General features: G+C 31.9%; 1 protein-coding gene across 2 annotated transcripts in view; it reads left to right on the top strand.

Annotated features, from left to right (window-relative positions):
* Nucleotides 1-12711, top strand: part of LOC113514549 (uncharacterized) — a 39236-nt gene extending 26525 nt beyond the window's left edge. For both annotated transcript variants that reach the window (XM_026898638.3, XM_026898639.3), the window contains exons 5-9: nt 227-328; nt 834-902; nt 2536-2622; nt 3201-3280; nt 3710-12711. In XM_026898638.3, coding sequence (XP_026754439.2) covers nt 227-328; nt 834-902; nt 2536-2622; nt 3201-3280; nt 3710-3733 — 362 coding nt within the window. In that variant the 3' untranslated portion in view covers nt 3734-12711. The remainder of the gene's footprint in view (nt 1-226; nt 329-833; nt 903-2535; nt 2623-3200; nt 3281-3709) is intronic.
* Nucleotides 12712-12887: the final 176 nt, after the last annotated feature.

Genomic DNA, 12887 nt, shown 5'->3' with positions numbered 1-12887 from the left:
GAACCTCCTTCTTTTCAAAGTCAGTTAAAAATGGTAAAGGTCTCACATAAACATGAACAAGATAATGGATAGCGCACTGTGTACTTAATGATTTTTTGCTTCCAAAAGAGAAGCAATTATCACTTCAGAACGACACTAGATGTATTTTATATTAAGATTTTGAAGTAATTTTTGTGTTAGAGAAGAATACTAGATTATATTAGAATGTTTGTTAACTCATTTGCAGACGCGAACACATTGTATGAAAGCCAGAGGCGGCTAACCCAGCAACAACGACTAATGGAACAAATACAACATCAGGTCAAACAGGAACCAGACGCCACTGGAGGTGAGCATATATCCTAACATCGCGTTTGACTATATAAATTGTATTTTTAACCGGCTAAAAAGGAGGAAGTTTTTGAGTGTATTTTTTTGTCTGTTACCCGATAATTTGGTCAATTCTAAACCGATTTTTATGATTCTTTTTTAATTGAAAAGAAAACCCATTCACACACCCACGGGATGGTTTTTTTTTTTGTTAAAATTCTCGCGTTCGAAAATGGATTTTCAACTTTTAGTCCAATATAAAGCAAGCTTGAATAGCAGGGTCTATGTATTTTAAAAATGTTAAAATATGTTTAACCGAGTCTCATCGAAAATTCTGTATCCCTATACCAGTTATTAGTTTTTAGTAATTGGTTTAGATACATAGGTAGTTGGTGTTAATTTTAGGCTTTATAACGTTCAAATAAGTTGAGAATTGAAGTCTTTTTATTCAAGTTTGTTATTGGAAATTTGAACTACAAGATCTTGGAGAAGATTAATAATAAGAATAATTTTTGTTATTCCAGCATGCGAGACCGCGATGCAACCGCAGGGCAGCCCGTACTACCCGCCTGCTGGACACAACAATCTAACAGGTCGGTGCTTATTTATTTATTATATCTTTATTGCACGAGAAACATATATATAAAGTAAACATATAAATAAATAGAGAAACATATATAAATAAAATGGCATATAAACATTTCAAGTAAAATACTTACTGCTTCCATCGGAGGAAAGGATTATTAATGACAGCGACTATAGCTCTTATTTCTCAAGTCAATCTCCATTCGGTTCCCTCTATAAACTATAGTGATTGTATAAATTATCATAATGACCCAACTGGCCTGCTTCCCTCATTTATCATTCCTCGTTGGTATCCAGCCAATGTATACTTATAGCGGAAGCGGAATAAGATAGGGAAATAGTTCTAATAGACACATAGGTCATAATATGACTTTGTATGGCACAAAATAGGTGCAAAAGAAATAAAATAGATAGTTAAAAACATAGGCATCCCATAAAAACATAGTATAGTGTTGTAATGTGCGCTACATGGCATCCGTCATCGTAATGAGAGCCCGCTCGCTATATTTATATAAGGGAGAGAGCGGAGCCATATAAAAACCGCGAATCGAGATTTTTGCCGATTATTCATTAATCTTGCGCCGCGCATCGTGCAGCGAGTATGCCTATTGTCAAAAGTAAGTAGCCCTATATTTAGCTGTAAGTTGCCAAATGTATAGATCGGTGTTTCCCAACGTGGGGCCAACGCCTCACAAGGGGGCGATTTGATAGTTAAGGGGGGGTGCAATTAAAAAATGGACTTGAAACGTTTTTAACCCTCTTATTCGTGCCAATTTTAACAAAAAAAGTAAATTAAAAAAAATTGTAAATATTTATTAGGTATAATTTTGTTTGACGTTACGAAAATATCAATTGGGCGATTAGAGTCGTCAAGTAAACTTTGTCGAGAAAAATTATGTATGGGGGCATAAAAATTTTAGAAATGTTCAAGTGAAGCATGGCACAATAAGATTAGGAAACACTGGTATAGATTGTTTTATATAATAAAGAAATTGATAGAGGAGATGAGGTACAAAGTTTGCCACTAGTCCGCAGGCCAGTCACAGATCGTACGTATATAAACAGCGCATAATCGATCGCTATTAATTTGTCTTGTTGGCTTCTTAAGAGCAACCGAGCGAAGTAGAGAAGAAACAGCAAGCTAGTACCTCGCCTTACTGTCATAGGATCCTTGAAGATATTTATCGTTTTATTCAACGCCATTCTTCTTCATATCCCTTATTGGTCTTCACCACTCCGTGTCATCGTGAATCATCGTGTCATCGAATCATCATGTTACTCCGTGTCGTCATCTTGCCATTGGTACACCGTCATCGTGTCGTCCACGTCGAATCATCGTGCCATCGAGTCATCGAGCTCGCCAATAGTGACGTTTACACACCTGGTCCTTCGAAATAGTCAACGTGTACGTCGCCCACTGAGGCTCATTTGGGGGCTGCACCTTGTATACACATTACGTGCAGGGGGTGGTATCTAGGTGGGATAGGAATGTACTAGCGCCCCGGTGCTAGCCGAAGCGCCTCGGGGAAACGGCATCGCACATAGTAGGTCCTAACATATAATTAATGCTAGTTCAAGAGTCAGAATTATAAGTCATTAATTCGCTAGTAGATTTTTATGCAATGTTTTCTTCGTTTACAGGCGGGTTTTATGAAGCCGCGTCCAGGCCGCCCGGTCCGGAGCTGCTGATCGCCAAGCAAAACGCACTCGCCGCACACACGCAGCTCTGTAAGTATACAAGTATATGCATACACGCGCACACATAATGCATGCACAAGCATACACTACATTGTTAGTGAGAAAAAAAAACATTACCTCAATATAAGTCCTTAGATTTCATGCGTACGATTAGATGAGTTCTCAGTCGCTCTAGCAGCCTGATTATCTGTTTATCTCTCTGCTCTCTTTTATACTGTTTAATTTACCTCAGATCGTACCCTGTAAGTATACAAATGTTCTCTCAGACACAGTTCTGTTATAACTACACGTACACACGTAGTTCTCTAAAGACACAAAAATGAAATTACAAAACTGTTAAATAGTATTAACATTTTTGTATATTTTGATACATAAATAAAAAGAAATATATAGATATATTGAAGATAGTTATTAATTTGATTTGATGTGATATTGTCGGATGGTTTATTATTTAGCTTCACTATTAATGTACTGAATTTATAGGTATTAAAAAAAAGGTATTCTCGAGCCCTTCAAAAAATCATGCATAAGTCCCGACGAGTAATATTATACTAGCATTATCAGCATTATCATCACCATCTCTAATCTATATGTATGTTTGTTTTCAGGGCAGAATACAATGAAAAGACCATTTTTCTACAGCGAGAGTCCACATTACAACGGGCCACAATTAGTACATAGATATGAGGTACGATAACTAAAGTGATAACAGCTATATTAAAAAAAAAAACTGTTGGGTAACGAAATAGTGTGTGTATCGAACTATTATCGCAGTGTTGTGTGCATGAGTTGCTCTCTTTATATAAAAACAGTAATCTTCTCGTCTATTGTAAGTCATAATTTATACAACGCGAAAGTTGAGAAGTTAATATTATACCAACATGTTAAGTGATTGGGATATTAAAAAAAACCTCTTGTTTTTATTTGCGTTAATAAAAAAATCAAATATACCGGATTGAGTTAAATCAAAATCATTGTCATCCTTTTAAGAAAATACTCCTTTTAAGAAAATATTCCAGTTCTATTACAAACTTTTTTTTTTCCTAGAAGACTAACGACCAAAAGTTTTTTTATTCCTTTTTAAATATAATTACAAATTAAATCATTTTATTTTCAGGATATAACTAGAATTCTTCAGTGATGAGGGACATTCCAAAGGTGATAAAAAAATATATAAAAAGAAGAAAAAAAAATTCTCGACGATAATCTCTCAGCATTTTATAATAATATATTTTTATTGTATAAATTATAATATAAATAATGTGTGCGGTCCGCGATGGAACTAAACGTATCATTATTAATAATATTTATCGCATAAATCCTACATTATATATAATATTTTTATATTATTTTTAAATTTCTTCTAATATATTATTCTACGAATCAAATATAACGGAATCAACCACGCTAGTTATTGATATTGACATTTCTACAACTACTAAACTCACATGTAGCGCCCTCTGGTTAGAGTTTCTAGGCCATCTTTCGTTGTACATAAATGACTAGACCAGCGATTTGTGTGTCCTTCTAAGTATGAATAAAAAAAAAAAAATTAAACTGCACAAGCAGGAAATTCCAGGTTTATAGATTTGATTTTGGCCTATTCGATCATAGATATTTTTCTTTATTCTTTATTGTACATAAACGTAATGGTAAAATTGGAATTGTTCGGATTGATACCTGCTGCTGATTTTCACCACTATACAACCTGCCACAAACTAAAGTTCCATCCCAACTATCTGGATGAGTGGCGGTCCTCCACTGTGCGTTTTTTAAGGCAGTTTCTTGCACGCGCAACCACTTTGTAATCAATTTCCAGCAGCAGTAATTTCGAAACAATACGATATCATCACCTTAAAGAGCACATTCCTTTTTAAAAGGCCGGCAGCACACCTTTAATATCTCTGCTGTTGCGGGTGATCATGCGCGGCGGTAACCACTTACCGCTGCACGCTCGATTTTCCCGTGTTATAAAAAAATATTTTAAACGTAATGTACTCGAGCTTATCTCTAATAAGAGATTTCATCCAGCAAACCCTTTCATATAAAGTTTTCTAAATCACTTTAGACACCTATAACAATCGATAATTTCAAATCAAGTCGATAGGTATCTAATATGTTATAATTGATTTGTTTTTTTTTTTTTTTTTCTTCTAATAAGCCTGATTTGCACTGTGGACCCAATGTATTTATTTAACACAAAATTAGTTTCGGTTGCCTAAAGTGTAAAACTAGTGCTGTGATGTCATTCAGTTGGTTGGAAAATTTAACTGTACAAAGATTCATATCCGTGCCATAGGCTTTGGCGTAGACGCTTTCGTGATTTGCGCGGACCATGAAACTATTTTGTCGTGAAATTAATGCATACATTACGAATGTTAGTCGACACAAACTACTGATGTACATTATCATGGAACTAGTTTATGGATGTTTCATGCCACTGATTTTTCAAATGTAAATCGGGCTTTATGCAATGTACACAAGCGGCCGCACACACGCGTCGCGTCGTCTCGAGATCTTATCTGAGGCAATGCGGCGCGCTATATTCAAATTGTACAAATTACTATAAAAGAAATTTTGTGCTTTCCTTTTGTTTTTCTTCAATGTACAGTTTTATTTTTAATAATAATATAATAATCGGTAACAATATTGTGTGCCGTATATTAATAGTGAAAAATGTATGAATAGTGTTCTTATTACCATAATGTGAGACGCGATGGTCCACCGGTGAACTTCGGATTCTTTGTAATTTGATTGAATAAGCTCCACTTAAGTAATGTAAATTTCATCATGATATCAGATAGGATTCTTTCCATTCGAATGTGTATGGGGATATACATTAACAAAATTATTCATGTAAAAACTTTATGAACATCGAACTTGAATTACAACAGTGTTACTATCATACAATACAATACAAATAGCCAAATAGAACAGAGACAAACTATTCGATTTGGTAATTTGTTTAGATTTTTGAACCATTATTTAAAAGAGTGTTTATTACTACCGCAACGCGAGCGGTCTCTATGTTGGCTGTCATAATACAAACTTAATTAACATTTTACGTATTTCTCAAAGATAGTTTAAAAAGTGCCTTATGTGAACTAGCGTATAGCTTAATCATAGGATATTCTTATTAAAGTATTACTGCTATTTCACCATAAAAATTGCATGAAAACTTAGTTTTTTTTTTCATGCCACATCTGATGAAAAGTGATTACCGTCGCCTGTAATAGACATTAACAGTACCAGAGTATACAGTGTTGCCTGTGATTTTTCGATTTGTTACTGATTTCAATTTGGTTACTATTTCAATAAATTCCATTGCAACAGACTATATATGGGAATGTTAATCATAAAGGTATTTTTTAAACTATCATTGTTTTGAAATATAATCGTAAAAATTATTTGGAAAATTCAAAAGAGAAATATACGTATTTTTCTTGTATTAAAATAATTTTATTCTGGTAACTAAGGATAATGATCAATTGGGAATATTCAAAATTGTTTTATCCTCTACATAATCCGTAGTTCAAATATGTGAAAACTATAAAATATGTTTTGCTTTTTAGGATTACCATTTACAGATGTACAAACAGACGCGACTGGAGGCTTAATAGTAATGATTCATAGTGAAATTTTCCAAACTCTGCGATAAAAAAATATAGTCTATGTTTCTGCACTATTCATATACAGCACAAACCATAAATAACTATAACGCTGTTGCCATTTTTATAGTTTTTTTTTTTATTATTTTCTATAGGGCAATGAAAATGTAGATTTAATTATTAAAAGTACAATTTTAGATCTATTCATTATCAGATGTATAGCCCGTCAAGTTCGTACTCAGCAGTTCTGTGGAGTGAGGGAGGGGCGGGAAGAAATGATGTAATCTCATTTTCTGTGCTTTTTACAATTAGTAAACAACTTTAGAATGTCTTTTTATAATCATAATAAAATAATCAAATATTTACTTGTTTTGATCCTAGTTTTACTTTTCTACCTACTTTTCTAAAAACGGGACTTTTTTTACCGCCATACGAACAAAAACTCAAGTTGAAGCAAACATGTACAAAATTTCATTAAAAACAATCGAGCGGTTTCATCGCACGATTCATAATAATGTATTAGTACAAAACTTCTTTTTTAATATTGCTATTCTTTCGTTTTATGCTCCGTTATGTTGGTAAAAAGACATACCAAGATTGTTTATGTATAATACTAATTATATTTATGGGCTGGTGTAAATACACGATCGCCCCGCCCCTCTGAAATCCGCTATGGAGAGCTGCGCATGAATTAGACGTGTTATAGCAATCTGTAGTATCACTTATACATTCTCGTTAAAACAATGGCCCATACATTTTTCCATCGATTATGTTCCCTAGCGGTCATTCTCAGAAGTATAAATCATTGAAATACTAATTCGTTATAAGACCACTTATATTATGCAACGATATGTAAAAATCTGTTGTTTTAATGTTGTTTATTTAATTATTCAATATAACTATGTTACCATTATGCCGTACTAGATATAACTTATAAACTTTTTTTGTATTTGATTTTGGCGGATGCACTGTATGCCGTGCCATTTGGACAGAAAAAAAAAAACTTTTTTTTTATTTGAATGTGGCCGTTAGGGAAATCTAATAATTGCGTAAGCATTTTGCGTGACGTAATTAATATTTTTCGTGGGTATAACTCGCAAAGTTTACATAGAGTTGCCCTATACCAAATACATATATTACTGCAAAATCTGATATAATTATGTTGTTTACTTTAAGGTATGTTGTTTTTTTTTTTATAAAAATTATATATATTTATGCGTCATATAGTTTTAAACGAATAGTTACCATGTACAGGTTTGGTTTGCCATTCACTGAGGTCGATTCTGAGGCGACATTTCTCGAAAGCTATCTCTAAAATTTCTATTTGATATCATATTGTGATCTTTATTGTAAGGACCAATATTAACTTATTTTCTAATAGATTTAAGTAAAAAATATTATAATTAATGTTTATGTTGGCCCACAAAACTGTAATTTTGCAAAATTATCAAATATTAAGAGATAAATTTAGTGAAATTGCGTCTTAGAATTGGTTCCACTGTCAGTTTCAGGCATAACTGTAGTATAATCATACATTAATGTTGCAAATATAAAAAAAGAAATTACGTAAAAATTTTAATATTTTTTCGCGAATGCAGGTCTTTGAATAATCATAAAGTACATATTTATATTTTATTAAATCTATTTATTGTTATGTCTGAAAGTGAATGATATTTACGTAATAGATATTGTGGTGGTCACACGTTATTTTCATTTAATTTTAATAATTAAATCTTAATTTGATAGTAATATATATTAATATACCTATGCTTAACCAGGCCCAGGCCCACCATTTAAATTGGTGGTAAATACTGGAATAAAAACGTTGCAGTGTTTTTCTAGAACAGTGTGTATGGACAGATGTGACTGGGTCTACTTCGTGTGCAGACGGCGTCCGAATTTTGCCATTTGCAAGCATCGCGTGACCGCCACCAAACGATATAAATATGGGAATTGATAAAATCATTAGAACAGTGATATTTTATCGAATTTACGTGGCAATTATATGAATGGGGGTAGTTGTAAGGATACTGTAATTTGTTTTGTTAGTTTCGAATCGTCACAACATGTCAAAAATGGATAGTCTTGCCAAAGTTTTTTCGTTTCGTGTCGGATTTCGGTCTTTTGTACATAGACGTTGGGTTACGTCACTAATGTGTGGTTTGATGTATTTACAATTGTAGGATATTGACAGGAATTGGTTTTTTCTTTTAACAAATCTTACTTAATTTACTTACTTATTATTACATCTGTTTTCGTAACGGAATTATTCAATATATAATCGGTTGCGGAAATGGAACTGCATGTGTCAACGACAAATTATTGCTAAAGTTCAAAAGTATGTGTAGGTTATAGGTCGTGCGATTAAATTGTTGTGACGCAAAAAAACATCCCATTTCGTCAACTAATTTACGAAGGCGGATGTTTTAATTTACAAACTGTAATTTAGTCTACAGCTTGTTACGTACGATATAATAATATTTTTCGTCTTATTGTGTTGGGATTTGCTTTTTATAGTACATTTTGCTTGTATACAAGGTGTAACAGATAGAAAGAGAATAATCTAATATAACAATATTTATAAAATTACAATATATATCAAGAAGTAAGGATTAAAATCACATACTGCATTATTTGCTTCACGAACAGTTTTTGAGCTAAGATGTGGTTTAATTTAGAAATAAGTTAAATTGTATCTAACATGGTTACATCAAAACGAAACCGCAAAATTTGAGACTATTATCTACATTCTGTTACACCTTGCTTATACTTACTATATACCATAAAATATATTCTGTACTTACTTTTAAATTAGTAAAATGTTTTACAATTTCTATTATTTAAAAAAAAAAATATAACTTTTTTGTTTAAAAATGTACTTTTCAAACTCGCTATAATATTATGTTGTTATATTGCATACACGCCTTCCGATTACATTTCTTTTAAATTTCGTTAACCAAAAATACTTAGTGTGCAACACCGATTAAATGCATGTACTTAGTAGAAAAGCCAAACACCCACAAAACTGTGACTGTGCCATCAAGTTGGTGTAAATGTGATGACAGTTCACTTTCTACATCCAAATTTTTGACAACTTTATAGCTGGAGTCCTTTATGTTATGTTTTATATTTTCCACGTTTTTATCTGCTATATTTATACTGTAATTATGTAAACTATATTAATTATAATTACAAACTATTCTATTTACTATAGTCCGTTAAACTATTTAATCTAAAAATTCCGTTTTCGATTTGGACATAGTTAATTTTAAACTTTCGCGTTGTTTACATATATTTTAAATGCACAATCTGGACTTAACGTGATATGAAAGCCTTTATAGGTAAGTAGTACCTACATTGCTTCTTTATTGTCAATGTTAAATTAAGAAGATGGATATAGTAGGCTTTAATCAGAACGGGGAGACCAGTGATTAATTTACTAAAAATACACGACAACTTGATACAGTGAGTACGGTGTATAGGATAGCTCTAGATAATAACGGTAACAGTGTTAGGGTACCCGAAGAGATTGTGCGAGCTGCCAATACGAAGACGCCGCTCACTTCAGCCCTATCGACGTGGATCGCACCACGACGTGGTGCAATCCACTTCGAAACATCAGCAATAAAGAAGCAGGTACTATTTACCTGTAAAAGGCTTTTACATCGCGTTAAGTCCCGATTATATATTTAAAAGATTTAGAATAATATATACATTTAAAAAAAGGAAAACCTTTTTGGGAGTTGGGTACAATAACTAATAATTTATTTACGATTATTTCTCGGAATGCTGAAGTGTAAATGAGATAGAAAAATTAATGATAGAGGAATTTGCGTTATTATACTCCATGTAGTAAGTACGGTGCGGGCTATTAGTGACTTAAATTATTATGATCATTAATTTTACTCGAATCCAGTTCTTTTATAGTAGTAACTGACAAAATGTGCTGTCGCCATTCTACAAGGCACAGAGTATGTTTTTTTTTTAATTGTATTACAATTTATGCAAAGTCAATATGGAATTTTACAACATAGAAAATAGCGAGTTTGGAATAAAAGCTGTACGTATTATAAAATTATGTTTATATGTTTTTAAGAGTAAAACATTATTTAAGTATCAAGGGAAAATTTATATAATCTTCATAGCTTTGTTATTATAATTTTATTTCTTTATTATTATTATTATAATAGTGCACTTGTTTTAAACGACCCGCCGTCGATGTACAAACGGCCGACGGATTTAAAGTCATTTAGTTTTTAAATCATTAAAGTTAAGTCTTCAACGAGAATATTGTGAGAGGGAGGTGGGCTTGTTGGGCTAACTCCTCAGTTACTTTTTGGTGCTGTATCTTTTTTCTGAATTGTCTGCATTTCTTGATAGATTATGTAAAAAATATGACCGAGACATGTAAAGTGTACTGCACACTGCATAGCACTCGTAAATATTGAAAAATCAAAATATTTTCTAACATATTCACTGACTACGATCTATAAGATAGAAGATCCAAATGTAAGATGACAGTCGTCTAAACAAATGGCAAATAAATCTATACATAGGTAATCCTATATACTTCGTTGTCGTATGCATGAAATAGAAAGTGACGGCGACATTTGGTGTCTTGTTCCTTCTTATAGATGTTATCTTGTTTAGAACGAATTTGCATCTAATTAGTTCTGCAAGTAATTAGACAACGCAACATGTTAAAACATTTTTAAATGTACTATTTTTTTTTATTTACAAAATCGAACCTAGGAATCGTTTACGCAGTATAACGTGGTTACTACTATGCCATTAGCAGGAGATTGAGATTAGTAGGGTATTTTAATGACAGATCTCGCTCTAGACGTCTTTAATGGAACGGAACAAGGGAATATCTGCATCAAAATTCAAATATTGTAAATATTTATGTGCAATTTATCTGGTATATATACATTTTTCATACTAGTAAGCTACATTTGATAAATCAACATTAAATTTGTTTTTGTTTAATTTATTCGTCTTCATATACCTGTATGTCATTTGGATCTTCTTATAGTAGTTTTGTGCCTTAAATCAGCTGCGCCCTAAACGCAATCTTTCAATAAACGAGGCTTTAAGAGCCAACAAGCAATACAGTTATTTCGTACTTACATCGTTATCAGTGTCTTTTAACATCAGAGTTAATATTTCACTAAAATAGTACACATTGCATGTCTCGAACTGTCAGATGATTAGGGAATTGCTTAAAATTTTTATTCAAAGATAATCTGATTTACTACTCTGGTGATAATTTTGGATATTATTATTGCGTCTAACGTTCTTTTTTAGCCGCGAAGGTATGAATAGGACAGCGCGATTGTTTTGAAGTCGTTTATAATTAAGTTTAGAAAAATTACCACCATTGTAATGATGTTGGGTAACTTTGAATTGACGTTTGAAGGTGAGGAGCCGAAATTTTTTTTCTAATTATAATACAATAATATGCTAGTATTTTGTGCAATCATAAATTGTATAATATTGTTCGTAATTGTTTATATTATAATTTCCAGTGAACTCAAAAACTTTTAAATCATTCTCTAATGTTTCTTTACAAAAGATAATTTTTATATACTTTTATTTTAATAATATGATTATATTGATTTATTTATATTGGTATAGGTTTAAAAATAATGTGTAAATAAGCTATGATACGCCCTGAAAAGTCAAAATCGTTTGTGAGTTTAAAATAAATATTCAGGGTCATTTTCGTAAGTTGCAGCAAGGTGTGGTTAAAAAAATCATTAAAATGCATTTCACTAATAAAAATATTGCTTATATTATTATTACACATTGACCTCAAAAATTTTACTTAATTGAATTTCTTTATAGTAAAAATTGTCAGAATATCACCTGTGATATGCACCATGCTACAACATACGGAGTATAGAATTGGGTCAACAGTACCAAAATTTGTATGTACGGATCATGTTCAAAAACAGATTTTATCTCTACAATATTAGTAAGTAAGAGATAAAAACTGAGTCCGTGACATCGTCTAAATTATTTCCAACTGAATTATTAAAAGTTATCCAACTGAAATAACAACAACCAGTCTTTGATTGCGATTCCTTGTCGTCCGACAAATCCGAGTACAACCATATAATTCGTACGCACACGTCGTGTAGGTGGATCGCTAGTTTTTCTTTTTTTTTTAAGGTTTTTTTCGTATATTTACTATTATTTACCATAGAGTTAAGATAAATGTTAAGGCATGCGGGAAGGTAGATATATTTTGAACATTGCTAGAGCGTGCATTTTTTCATTATGATAACCCCAGGTTTGCTTGTCGAGCAAACGGGTAATTTTGTTTTCTTTTATAAAAAGTTTATAAAGTATATTGTTTTTGTTCATATTTTTTTAGAGAAAAAAAAATATTTTACCTTATGACAAATTATATTTTGAATTGTACGCTCTAAATAGACCAAAGCTGTGAATAACTTGATGTAATGATCGTTGATAAGATAAAAAAAATAAAATATGCTTTTACACAAATCATGTGTGTTATTCGTCTAATATTCCGCAAATACCCTAGAGCAAATCGGGTCTTTCAAATTAAAAGTCTATTTTTGAAAGTAAATAAAACATAATCGACATTTATTTTTAATATTTATGGTTAATTGAAGTATCAATACAAAAACTAGATTTCTTTAAACGCTTTATGTATTATGA

The sequence above is a fragment of the Galleria mellonella genome, unplaced genomic scaffold, assembly GCF_026898425.1.
Source record: "Galleria mellonella isolate WM207_F2 unplaced genomic scaffold, CSIRO_AGI_GalMel_v1 utg172, whole genome shotgun sequence".
In the NCBI taxonomy this organism is placed as follows: Eukaryota; Metazoa; Arthropoda; class Insecta; order Lepidoptera; family Pyralidae; genus Galleria; species Galleria mellonella.
This window is presented reverse-complemented; position numbering and strand designations above follow the sequence as displayed.